The sequence below is a fragment of the Cydia splendana genome, chromosome 25, assembly GCF_910591565.1.
Source record: "Cydia splendana chromosome 25, ilCydSple1.2, whole genome shotgun sequence".
Classification (NCBI taxonomy): Eukaryota; Metazoa; Arthropoda; class Insecta; order Lepidoptera; family Tortricidae; genus Cydia; species Cydia splendana.
The window spans coordinates 230,912-243,934 of NC_085984.1; the positions used below are offsets into that span (position 1 = coordinate 230,912).

General features: G+C 39.1%; 1 protein-coding gene across 1 annotated transcript in view; it reads right to left on the reverse strand.

The window, feature by feature from the left end:
- Positions 1 to 6,411: 6,411 nt before the first annotated feature.
- Positions 6,412 to 13,023, reverse strand: part of LOC134802978 (vacuolar protein sorting-associated protein 53 homolog) — a 42,179-nt gene continuing 35,567 nt past the window's right edge. Inside the window, exons 16-17 of the mRNA XM_063775713.1 lie at positions 10,253 to 10,434; positions 6,412 to 6,528 (exon numbers count right to left, since the gene is read on the reverse strand). Coding sequence (XP_063631783.1) covers positions 6,436 to 6,528; positions 10,253 to 10,434 — 275 coding nt within the window. The 3' untranslated portion in view covers positions 6,412 to 6,435. The remainder of the gene's footprint in view (positions 6,529 to 10,252; positions 10,435 to 13,023) is intronic.

The following is a 13,023-nucleotide window of genomic DNA, read 5'->3' on the forward strand; positions in this document are numbered from 1 at the left end:
AGGGTAAACTAGGCCTTATTGGGATTATTCCGGTTTCCTCACGATGTTTTCCTTCACCGAAAAGCGACTGGTAAATACCTAACTATCAAATGATATTTCGTACATAAGTTCCGAAAAACTCACCAAGAAGTTCGAAGTTCGAGCCGGGGTTCGAACCCGCAACCTCCAGATTGAAAGTCGCACGCTCTTACCGCTAGCCACCGTGTACGTAGCCAACGTGTGTATACCTACTTTTGTTTTCAATTTTGTTTGAATCAATCTCAAATACAGAGGCGGCCTCGCTAGAAATACAGGCGGCCGGTTGCTGTTTGTCGGATAGAAGCTATTGTTTAAAATTTTACTAGTCAGAGCTAGAAGACCTAGCTAGATCGATTTATCGCCCCCGAAAACCCCCATATAGCCAATTTTATTGAAATCGTTAGAGTCGTTTCGAGAGATCGCCGAAATATATATATAAATAAACAAGAATTGCCCGGGACAATGGGTCCCGTGCAGACATCTGATCTTCAAAACAAACCTGATCGACTGATACCATTTATAATAAATTGTCAAATACCCTATTCACGTAACCGTACAAGTTGCTGACTGGTCGTTAATATGATAACTATTTATCTGAGTTACCAACATCTCTGCTTACTGAAAAAACTTAGGAAACTGTTAAAACAACAAAGTACCATTAAACTGAACTATTTATTACTATGTCACTATTTTATTTATACAATGATATAATAATTCTAAACTAGTGGCTGTGTGAGCTGTAGACCTCGCGAGCAGAGCTTTAAATAACATGGTGCTAAGAGCTTTAACTATAGTAAATAAAAAAAAACAATACGAAATTTATGTGTAAAAAAATACAAAAAGTTATAATATCCCAGCATACAATTACTGGGGATCGAACCCACACCCTCTGTGCAAACAGAAAAAGCGAACGTTTACAAACTGAGCCAAATAGTTCTTAGGTGAGTTGACGAAATTTAGCTACTCCTTCTCAAATTAAAATTAGTTAAAATTAAATATCTCAATACCTCCGAAACCAGCGAAATAAATTTTCTGAATTTTTGGCCATTTAATCTATAAACATATCTCAAAAAGAAAACACTCGTATGGTACCGATACCACTATTTGTTTAGGCGCGAGCTATCACGACTCCGCCATTTTAAAAAAATCAAAAAACCGGACGGACAAAAAAAAATTATTTAGACATAGAATCCACTCACATAATTTCACGAGATTCGGTTAAGAATTGCGACCTGTAGAGGAGAACATCCGGACATACAAAAGCAAAATGCTTCAGTCGAAACGTAGACCTTCGCTACGCTCCGGTCAATTAAGTCTAATTTCAGGAGACATAGTAGTAGTAGTAATCACTTTATTGTACACAACATAGGTTTACATTTATTATAGGTAGACATTTATTTACCTACACGCTGAAATGTTTTTACGAACCGATTTGAGTGTCTCTTCCCCGGTTTAGTGCGTGCTTCCCCCGGTCAGTTGTTATACCGGTAAGGTGTCCAGGTCATCAAGTCATAGGTATCCAGCATCTGAGCCTGCCCTGCCGACGCCCCACGGCACCCAGGACACCCATTTGGTCGCTATATTTATATACTGGCCTACCTATAGATGCATCTATCGTAGATGCATGTGGTAGACGTGACTTTTGCAGTTATTTAATATTCAAATAGGAACCAATCCGCTTGGACTCTCACAAACCAAATCTAATGAGGAACCATCTGATATGGATCATTTCCAATAAATATTCTATAATGTTAAATTAGCAAGTAACCATACAGCATGGATCTATTTAAAGTATTCTCTCTCTCTCCTCAGCATTATTATTCCCATCTGATTGTGGGGTCTGCTTTTCTGGTCTTTTCTCTCCACTTCGCGCGATCGGACGTGTCGTCTACTGAAACGTCGCAGGCCCTCATGTCTTTTGCTATGGTGTCTGCCCATCTCATCTTCGGTCTTCCTCTTCCTCTGGAGCCGACAATGTTCAGATCCATAGCAACATTCCCGTAGCTTATCGGATAATGTGGTTTGATAACTTTGTCAACAAAATGTTTTATTTAAAACACATTAAATGTTAAAATTGTCCTACCACTATGATCTCTTTATAAAAGTGTAAGGTGCATTTTAAAGCCTTCTACATAAATACATATTATTTCTCTTTTAGTGTATGTCTTTGGTTGCCTGATGTATAAGTACGTCCAAGTAATTTACAGCTTCATTTATTTTTTTACAAAGTCTATTCACAAGGGATTTTTCCGTTGTCGGTGAATTTTCTGGTGGACTATTACCATCTTTTCCATCTTCTTCTCCCTGTCCTTTATCTTTTCCATCTTCTTCTCCTTGTCCTTTATCTTTTCCATCTTCTTCTCCTTGTCCTTTATCTTTTCCATCTTCTTCTCCTTGTCCTTTATCTTTTCCATCTTCTTCTCCCTGTCCTTTATCTTTTCCATCTTCTTCTCCTTGTCCTTTATCTTTTCCATCTTCTTCTCCTTGTCCTTTATCTTTTCCATCTTCTTCTCCTTGTCCTTTATCTTTTCCATCTTCTTCTCCTTGTCTTTTATTTTTTCCATCTTCTTCTCCTAGTCCTTTATCTTTACCTTTTTCTTCGTCTTCATATTTTTTATCTTTTTGTCTTCTCGAGTCAGTAATCTTGTTGGTGTCATATTTCATAAGTAATGGTTCTTCTGTACCTATTGTATGTAACACAGGAATTGTTTCACGGGTTTTTTCTTGATTTGAATCTGTTCCAGTCGCATCTGTAGTAGAGTTAGATTGAAGCGCTTTAGATTGAACAGATTTTTTAGAGCGTTCACAATTTGATATTTGACTGCCGTTTACTGACTGTTTATTGCCAAGTGGATTAGGGAATTGTTGAAGAGCAGGCAATATTCTACGCCTTGGATCGATTTTAAGAAAAGGAAGAGCATGTAACATTGACCGTTTTTGGTTTGTGTTTGGAACATTGTCTGGCTTATATTTTCTGCCAGAATTGTTTTTTGTTGATGGTGATTTTTTCGTATTTGCATTTCTTTTGAGTTGAGGTGCTCGTGTTATTTTGTTCTTTTTCAAGAAAAGTAGATATAGATTTGGCAAAGGTGGCCCTGGTGCCAGTTCAGTATTTTTTATAGCCGTTGAATCACCTGTGGACGTTTCTGCCTTGGTTTTGCAGCCTGGCGAGTCCTTGTTACACGAAGATGGCGCTCGTGCTCCTCGGCTCTTCTTCCATGCGGGGAGATGGTGCGATGGAGGCGCTCGTGTCGGTGTATATATTTTCCAGCTAGATCCGTCTCTTATCAAAACCGGTAGTGCCTTATTGGTGAGTGATTTTAAGGAATTGCTCTCTATTTTTTCCAGTTCCATAGATAAAATCAAAGCTATTGCTACTAATATTATATTCATTTTATTACTGATCACTACTTGATCCGCCGAGCTAGCAAGCTGCGAATGTTGTCGGGCTGACACTGTGTCACAGAATGGTTTGGAATCGTAGTATAACTGTTTTGACAACACTTTTATGGGAGAACGCTCACGGTTGCCATTCATACAGAGTGATTCGTGTAATGATACCTATGCCTCGTTTTTTTAGCATTATACAATACTATGTAGAGTCTGTTCGGAAAGAGAAGAGTCGTGGAATGTATTGGGCTCCGTACATTCACGAATCTTTCCGCACAGACTCTACACGATCTTGACGTGTCTTATTTTTGAAAAAAGCTTTGAGTAAAGTAAGTAACTAGAGTTAGACCAAGAAAAGCCTACAGCGATTTGGATAGCCCACGCAGTGCAAGTGTTATTTTAAACGTCAAACTCCTATGAAATTATGACATATAAATAACACTTGCACTGCGTGGGCTACTAAAATCGCCGCAGACTTTTCTTGGTTTACCTTTATTACTTATGTTCTGAAACCAAACGAATGTATATGAACATACATGCATGCTAACGACACAGCAAATATGTAATTGTTACATATTTGCTGTGACTTATTTTTCAAAAGTGTTTTTCAATAAAGAGATAGGTACCTACGTCAAGATCTCGTAGTATTTTACTAATGCTAAAAACGAGGTATAGGCATTGTCATATGTACAAGCAGCAACACTCCTAACTGTACATCGGTGGACCTTATTACAAAAGGCATGAGGTCCACCGATGTACAGTTAACAGTGTGGGCGAGGGTACCTTTAACTGTCAATAAAAAAAACAACGGGTTGCACTCCGGGAGTGCCGACAGAAGTGAAAACTCAATGACTAGTCCAAAATGTCTGCAGCACTATGTATAATTGACCCATCCTCCTTTCTATTGAAAAACTTTAGTTCCGAAATTACTGGTCAGTGAGCTTGTTTAAAACTCGAAATTCAAATTTGTAGCGTTAATTGTTTAAAATTCGAATAGAAATTGTAAAGTTACCTTGCAGACTTGCTCGCATCTAAATATTTATATGGTCATGATATTTTGAGTTTTATTCATCAGTACTAGAGTTCACTTTTATTAGTGATTTCATCAAGATGTAGCTTTTCTCAAACATGCAATGAAATATTGATGTTATGTTCCTTATAATAGGCTGCGAAGTATGACGTTTCAGGTGCGGCTAGGACAAAAGGTCGTTAATGGAATTTCATACACATCTTGCAGGCCTAGGCCGGCAAAGTCCTCTTTTTTAATTTTCATTTCACAGATATTTGTGACACAACATCGTGGCATTCATCCATTAAAAAAAACTAGAGGCAGTATTTGCTTTATGGTTCGTAATGACACTGCCACTACGCCTATAAAAAAATAACAAAAAACAATGTTTGCTGTAATTTGCAGTTTTATTTGTATAAAATCAACATGAACTTAATAAATAATACATTCTATAACTTTATAATTTTAAATTATAAATTTAACTACACAAATAAAAACATTTAAAATATTTCATCTAAACGTTAGCGGTAAAAAGGTCTACTCAAACACGCGTAGTTATATTTTTTAAATTGTTATGGAGGTAAAGTTGAAAAATATTCATTCTGTTTTATTGGATTTATGGTGCGTTGTTGATTTTTTGACTTTAATATGAGTTTCGACGAAATAATGAAATTAATATTAATTGTAATCGTAGGTGTTGGAATTGGCAGCGTAAGCAGAATTAATTTTAATAACTTGCTGCCTCTGCCGCCAAGTCAAAGACGAAGTATGTATATGGTTGCTTATGGCAATTTTATTATTTGAGAAACTAAGAAAAATGGCTTACAATTTCTTAGAAACAGTTTTGTGGCATATTTTAAATGAATGTAACTACAAATTCGTCAACACTGTGGAAATTATACTTATTTACTCCATGCATAAAGCAACGATGTATGTGAAACATGATATCAACATAAAAGACTATGTAAACTTACGTGATGAAAACGACAGTCAGACGGATACAAGGCGAAAAAATCAAAGATACATGAAAATATACGGGTAGTAAAAATACACGACTCGTGTAAAACATACGCGTGATAATGATATAGGTACGTGTTGGTTATATTTTGGGTGTAGTTTATTTTTAGTTTTTTCTATAAATAAAACTTGGGTTTCGTGGATTTTTTATTTTATTTATTTCATTGCATGTTTGAGAAAAGCACTATACATACCTCGGCGGGAAATGGGGTTGCCCGCGCTCAGACCTATCCGTCTTCGCTTCGCTCGGCCGTCTATATGTCTTCGGCCGGCAACCCCTTTCGTCCCGGCCTCTGTAGTAATGTACTATTATTGAATTATATTTGAGTGATATAAAGTTAGAATGTAACTGTGAGATCCTCGTATTTCAACCCGTACAAGATTAGAACCTTTTTCATGTAATGTCATTGAGTTTTTCTTTATTGATTTAAATGCCATCTAAATGAGTGGCCATCTAAACGTTACGGTCACGTGATCGCGTTACGCTGTCTCGAGTTTATAATTTTTTCCCCACCTCAAAAAGTGCCCAGCGCCGCTAAAGAAGTTTTCACTTCAAAAAAATCCTGCGTTTGTCTGAGTCAGTGAATGAAGTTTCAATTACCCATACTTTTTTTTATTTACATATATGAAAATGTAAACAGCTGCAGGCTGGGACGTTTAGTGACTTTATTATTTATTTAAAACGGCTTATCAGAAAACTCAGGAATAATATACAACCTTTCCAATGATAGCCCCCACTACCACATTATTGTGTTAACACTAACAAATTGGTAATATATACTGGTGGATATATATTGGTAACCATGGTAACGCCAGTTTTAACCGGTTAACACCGGGTTAGTGGGATGGTGCAAGTGGCGCTAAGCCTTTGTGAAATTGTGGTCCATTATAAATTTAAATAGCCCAAATTTATATATTTTTTTATTTGTATTTTTTTCAATATAATAGTGACTATCAGTGGAGCTTAATTCTTGAACAATAAGGTTTACATTAAAGTATATCTAATTGCCGTCGCTCCTCGCCGCCTGCTTGAACAGAGCGTCCAGCGCGCAGAGCTGCGCCTTGCCCAGCCGAGCGCCCTTCATGTCCAGGACCTGCAAATAATAGTATTTTATGCAACCTTTAAGAGAGGTCAAAAAAGGCGAGTGGCGTGAGTAACAATTTGAGGCGAAGCCGAAAATTGTTAATAAAGACTCCACGAGTATTTTTTGACTCAGTTAAACAACGTTGCATATAATACTTTTTCTACGACCAAGCACTTACTTTGAAATAAAATTGTAAATTCAACAAATATTTTTAATTCAAGAAGTAGCAAAAATGGAGGGTACGGGCGGGAAAAGAATGAATGAATGAACGAAATTAAAATGTCTATGATTCACTTATTTGTCAGAGATATATGAGATTTAAAATAAGGTTGGCAACACTGTATTTCATTCAATATTTTTTAAGTTACCACTACACACGAAGTATCGTAAAATCGCCAAAAAGATACTGCGTGTATGCACAAATTCTTTTTTGGGGAATAGACTAAAGACTTGTCTTGACAACTATAAGGTAGGGTTTTAAAGGTGTGTATACGACCTTTTAAATGACAAATAAAAGTACGCGAGTAGAACAAATAATTAAATAATTACTTACAACCCTATATAGTGCGGAAACTTACGAAAAGCAAACAATACCCGGCGTCCATTACATATTTATGTATTAGACACACCTAATAAAACAAAGTCCCCCGCCACGTCTGTCTGTTTGCGTGTATGTATGTCCGCGGTAAACTCAAAAGAGAGTCTTGAGGAAGGTTTTATATTTTGCTAAGGTTTTGTGTAATCCGTGCGAAGCGGGGGCCGGTCGCTAGATAGACATAAACTAGTATCTAAAGTATAGGTAATATATCCGTAAATATATCAGAATTGTGACTTCTATGATTGATATTTTTGATATTACTTATAATTTAATGTTAAATTTTAATGTACATAATCATTACTTGCATGCAGTTTAGGTAAGACTCACTATTTCTATGCCTATTCAGGCAGGATGTGCTGAACAAAATTCTGTTATTACATCTTTAATGTACCACATTCAAAGAAATAAATAAATGATTGATTGATTGATTGATTGAGAATAGGTAATATACATTTTACTTTATATCCGTAGGGTGTTTACATAAATATTGCGTTGTGTGCATGCTTAGCCCTTAATTCGCACCTCTTTTTGCTTTTTAAACCAGAATTAACGGCGAGGAGGCTCGCACTCACCTCACCACACCTTGCGTGTTTTGTTCATATTTAAAGATTAGATCAAAGAGAACAATTTGAAAAACACGGAATCCAATTTTTATATTAGACTCTTTTCTTAAAATTACGAAACGATAAAGTATAAGCCGTGCCTTTCCAAATATTCGCTCCTAACCTTTTAGGCTGAGTAAAACCAGTGGCGTGACTCCCATACAAGCCCAAAAGCCGGGCTTGCCCTAAGGCAACTAATTGCCTTACCGAAATTACGTAGTGATAAGATCAATAAAGATTATTTTAAAATCGCGCGCCAAACGAACCCCTTATTATTAAATTCAAGCCACAGCGGCCTCGAACCGCGGCACGAGCGTGTTGCAAAATTTTGCCGCGGCGTGGCGTCCCGTCTGCGCGAAATAAATCAGGCGTAGGATGTTCTAGCTATCCTGCTCGTACTCGCACTCGTTGGCTTGCAACCGTGCTTGCTTTTTCGTCCCGCTCTGGGCACTATTAGCCTACAAACCGCCAAAGAACGATGTAACTATTTGTTGGTATGTATAGCAATTTTATAAGGCGATTTAAGCTCGGCTTTCGTTTGGAGTGAAGTAAGCTGCATAAGTTCGCTCGAGCGCGCGTTCGCGTTTACTTCAAGTGTATTATTACTTATTTAGTCGAGCCAAGTCAGTGGTCGAGACGAAAGTAACGAAAATTTGTTTAAGTGAATTTGATTACATAGTGAATGTGGATTTGTTCATTGTTGTGGCGTTTAGTTTAATAAGTGTTAACAATGGATCAAGAAGTGGTTCCTTGTGACGGTTTGAAATGCGTCCACGTTTTAGTCAACCAAAACAAGGTAAAGTCTTTGACCTTTGTCGAAAAACGGGACATAATTTCCGCGGCAAAACCAACACCCGACTTGTGTATTTCTCAGTCAAGTCAGTCGCGTCAGAGAAATATCTGTAGGGCCGTCTACAAAACTCATTGGATTGTTGGTTGTTCCCATACAAATAAGATGTATTGCTGGTGTTGCATATTTTTTTCGAACGACATTAACGTTTGGAATACTTCTGGCTATAACGATTTAAATAATTTATCTGGAGCGATAAAGAGGCACATGAATTCCGGTAAACATATGTGTGCAGTGATTTCTTTTAGCAATTTTGGGAAACAAAGGATCGAGGCCTCTTTGTCGCGCCAATTATCAGAAGAAATATCAAATCATAACAAGCGCGTTGACAACAATCGTAGTGTTTTTCAGAGGTTAGTCGATATTGTGTGCCATTTAGCACAGCAAGAACTTCCTTTTAGAGGACACGATGAGTCAAACACTTCATTAAATAGGGGCAATTTTTTGGAACTTGTATCGTTGCTATCAAAATATGACGGCGTTTTAGAAAAACATGTTCAAAGCGACAAACCAAGCTCGAGCTATTTGTCTAACAAAAATATTGTTCTAACCGCACAGCACAACTGTATGTAAATTATTATCGTGTAAATTTGTTAATATTGTATATACAAATGAAATTCACTTAAATAAACTAAACGGCTTTTTATCAAAGCCACCGGGGGTATGCAATTGCTGATATGTTTGTAATATTCTATCTAGTACAGTGGAACCTGGATAATTGCAATCTCAAGGGACCGGCCATTTTTTGTCAATTAACCAGGTTTTTCATTTAAGCAGGTAGTGTCAATTAACGAGGTTCAAAAACTCGTTGTGTCAATTATAGAGGTTTTCATTAATAGAGATTGCGTTCTGACAAATTTCTTTTATGGAGGTGCAAATAACCATTGAAAGTAGATTTACACGCTTACGTTCTGGTTTTCTGGTCTATATATGGCTTCTGTCTATAGGTACTTGCACTTTTACACTACATTAATTACTACTTTATTTTCTTATTAATCATTTGGGTTTAAAAAATCCCTTGAATTGTAGAAGAAAGTTTTATTAGAATGTAAAAAGCATACTTTGTTTTTGATTTAATCAAAACTATTTCACCTACTACAGGCTGTGATAGATACCCAATAAATTAATTGAATTCTGGATGAAGATATAAATAAAATGATCATTGCTATTAAAATATTGTTTCTGCTGTCTACAACTACATTATTTCAATTACAGACGTAATAAGTAAGACTCGTTTCAATAATAGAGGTAAAAAGAAGAGCAATAATAACGGATTTTTTTAGCACAGTGTCAATTATAGAGGTCTTAGTTGCAATGTGGTCAATTACAGAGGCAAAATTACGAAAAGCACTAAAATCTAAATAGCAATTATAGAGGTTCCAAAATTTCAATTATAGAGGCCTTTTGATCTCAAGGGACCGGGACCGGACTTTTGGTTGCAATTATTGAGGTTTTCCATTTATCCAGGTGCCAATTAACCAGGTTTCACTGTAATAGTATGCCCTCAGTGCGCTATGATTAGCTCGCCTCGACACGTTAGCAGAATGCATTTGAGTCCGAAGAGTGAAGATTGGACAGTTATTAGGAAAACATATCTTTCGGCTTGCCCTACTCCAAAACCCTAGGCACGCCACTGAGTAAAACAGGTCCCGACCCCTCGCCTCGGCGAGGACCCATCCGTACCTTGTGGAAGTCCTGCAGCGTGGCGTCCTGCAGCAGCTGCACGAACTGCGCCACGAAGGCCTCCCCCCCTCCCGCCCCCTCCAGCGGCGCCATCACCAGCTTGAGGATCATCTCCGCCTTCGTCATCAGCTTGATCACCACCTTGGTGTACGTGGCGGGCGCGGGACGCTTTACTTCAGACCCTGGAGGAAACGTTTTATTTCAGCGCCGCGTGTATGTTAGGACGATAAATAGTGGGCGACCACCTTCTCCATACAATTGTAGTCCCCATTTTCCTCCCTGTACAGTCGACGTCAAAGATATGTTTAAACTTTTCGCCTTATTACAAAGGAGTAAGGTGCAAGCATATGTTTAAGTTTTTCGCCTTATTACAAAGGAGTAAAGTGCAAGGGTGTAAACATATCTTCGACGTCGTCTTTATATTGATGTTATGGGAAATATTTTTACACAATTTATTACTGAATGTGCGGTCACTTTATGAGTTCAAGTTACACTCACACTTCTATCTCTCCTATATGCACGCTCCCTGCGTGCATGAACTATAGGGGGCAGCACAAGAGCCGGCAGATTTTTGGCGCGAGGCGTTAATGTGTCGTTTATGCTTCCGATGTAGCCCACAATATAGCAGAACCTACTATACACAAGAAAAGGTACGAGAACGGTGGATGGCAGCACTTGTACATGTTTATGTTTCCGATTCAGGCCCCAAGATGCAGATATTTAGTCAAGTTCGTTGGTTACCAATTGAGCCTATTGAAAAAAGCGCTGGTGGCCTAGCGGTAAGAGCGTGCGACTTGCAATCCGGAGAGGGTTCAAACCCCGGCTCGTACCAATGAGTTGGGGGATGATGTTACTCACGTCCGCAGGAATTGCCACTAACACCCTGCACGTGTCCCCTGGGTGGCGCTAAACGAGTAACAAACTTTGGCTGCTGTACCTGTTGTTGCAAAATAACCTCACAGCACGATATTCGAGTCGCTTCAACGAATGATCTACAGATGCAAATTGATACGAGACGGAAAGATGAATCCACACAATACTGCAAATAGCCCCCCCTCTGAAATAAATATTGGGCCTTACCTACGAATCTGCCAGCTAAACGTCGAGGGAATTAGCTTGGCGAAGTGCGAAGTCCTGCACAAAACGCTGACGAAACACCATGTGGATGTCCTATTGCTACAAGAGACGCACACTAAAGATATGCAAGATCTGGAGTCCAGAGGAAAGATCCCAGGGTACAATATAATTGTCGCACACAATCACGCAAAGTATGGGATTGCAACCTACGCTAGGGAGGGCCTGGCGAACATCTCGATCCTGCCGCCAAAAGGAAACACTAGCAATTACTATTTGATAGCAATCAAAGTCCAGGACACCTCGATCGTCAACATCTACAAACCTCCCGCCCAGGACTGGGGAGATGGACTGCCGGTATTCCCACACCCATGTGTGTTCGCGGGGGACTTTAACAGCCACCACATTTCATGGCGCTACAATTCCAATGACCTGAACGGGATCCGCCTGCTGCAATGGGCAGAAGAAAACAATTTCCACCTGGTTTTCGATGCTAAGGATAAGGGATCCTTCAGATCTGCCCGATGGAGAAGAGACTACAACCCAGATCTCACATTCGTGTCATGTGAATCATCGGGTGTTCCCGTTCCTATTACACGAAAAATTCTGTCCAATTTCCCCAACATCCAACACCGTCCAGTTCTGATGAAGACAGGAAGCCAAATCCCCTTAATTCAATCAATGCCCCTTCCCAGATGGAATTTGCAGAAGGCGGACTGGCCTGCCTTTGCAAAAGACATGGACTCTGCCATAAGATGGATCCCACCAATTGCCGAAAATTATACGAGATTTGTCGGACTAACAACTGCAACAGCAAAGAAGCATATTCCGCGGGGTTATAGAAAAACCTGTCCCTGGTTGGAGTGAAGAGAGCGAACAACTTTACCAACAATACAAATCAACCGGAGACCAGGAAATAGGACGGCACCTTTTGGAGTCGCTGGACTCGGAGCGGAAAAACAAATGGTTGACCACTGTGGAAAGGATGGATTTCAAAACCTCAAGCAGGAAGGCGTGGAAAGTTCTAAACAAACTAACGGGCAAATCGGGCTCAAAGAACGTATGCGTGTCTCAAAAACTAACTGATTCGGTAGCCAACCAAATCGTTGAAACGTCACGTGTAAGGAGATCGACCCCACACTAAAACCGTTAAGAAACTTGCCCAAAACTGTAAGAAAGAGCTTCCCGTTGACGACATCATTTCGAGACCCTTCACAGTAGAGGAAACGACTCACGCTATTAAACTCCTTAAACCAGGCAAAGCAGCTGGAGAGGATGGCATATACAACGAATTTATAAAGAATTTGGGGCCTAACTGTAGAAAATGGCTGACAAGCTTCTATGCGGACATACTGGCCAGAAATAAACTGCCTTCTACTTTCAACTACGCCAAAATAGTAGCCATCCTCAAACCAAACAAGCCAGCAGTTGACCCAAAAAGCTACAGACCAATAGCCCTGCTTTGCTCTCTATATAAACTATTAGAGAAGCTGATTGCTAACAGAACCACACCCTTTATTGAAAAAGTCGTTCCAGTGGAGCAGGCGAGATTCAGAGAGGGTCGTAACTGTACAGATCAGGTATTGTCCCTCACGACGCATATTGAGACAGGATTCCAAAAACAACTAAAAACAGTGGCTGTCTTTGTGGACTTATCTGCAGCTTACGACACTGTATCCGCCGGTATGGCCTACACT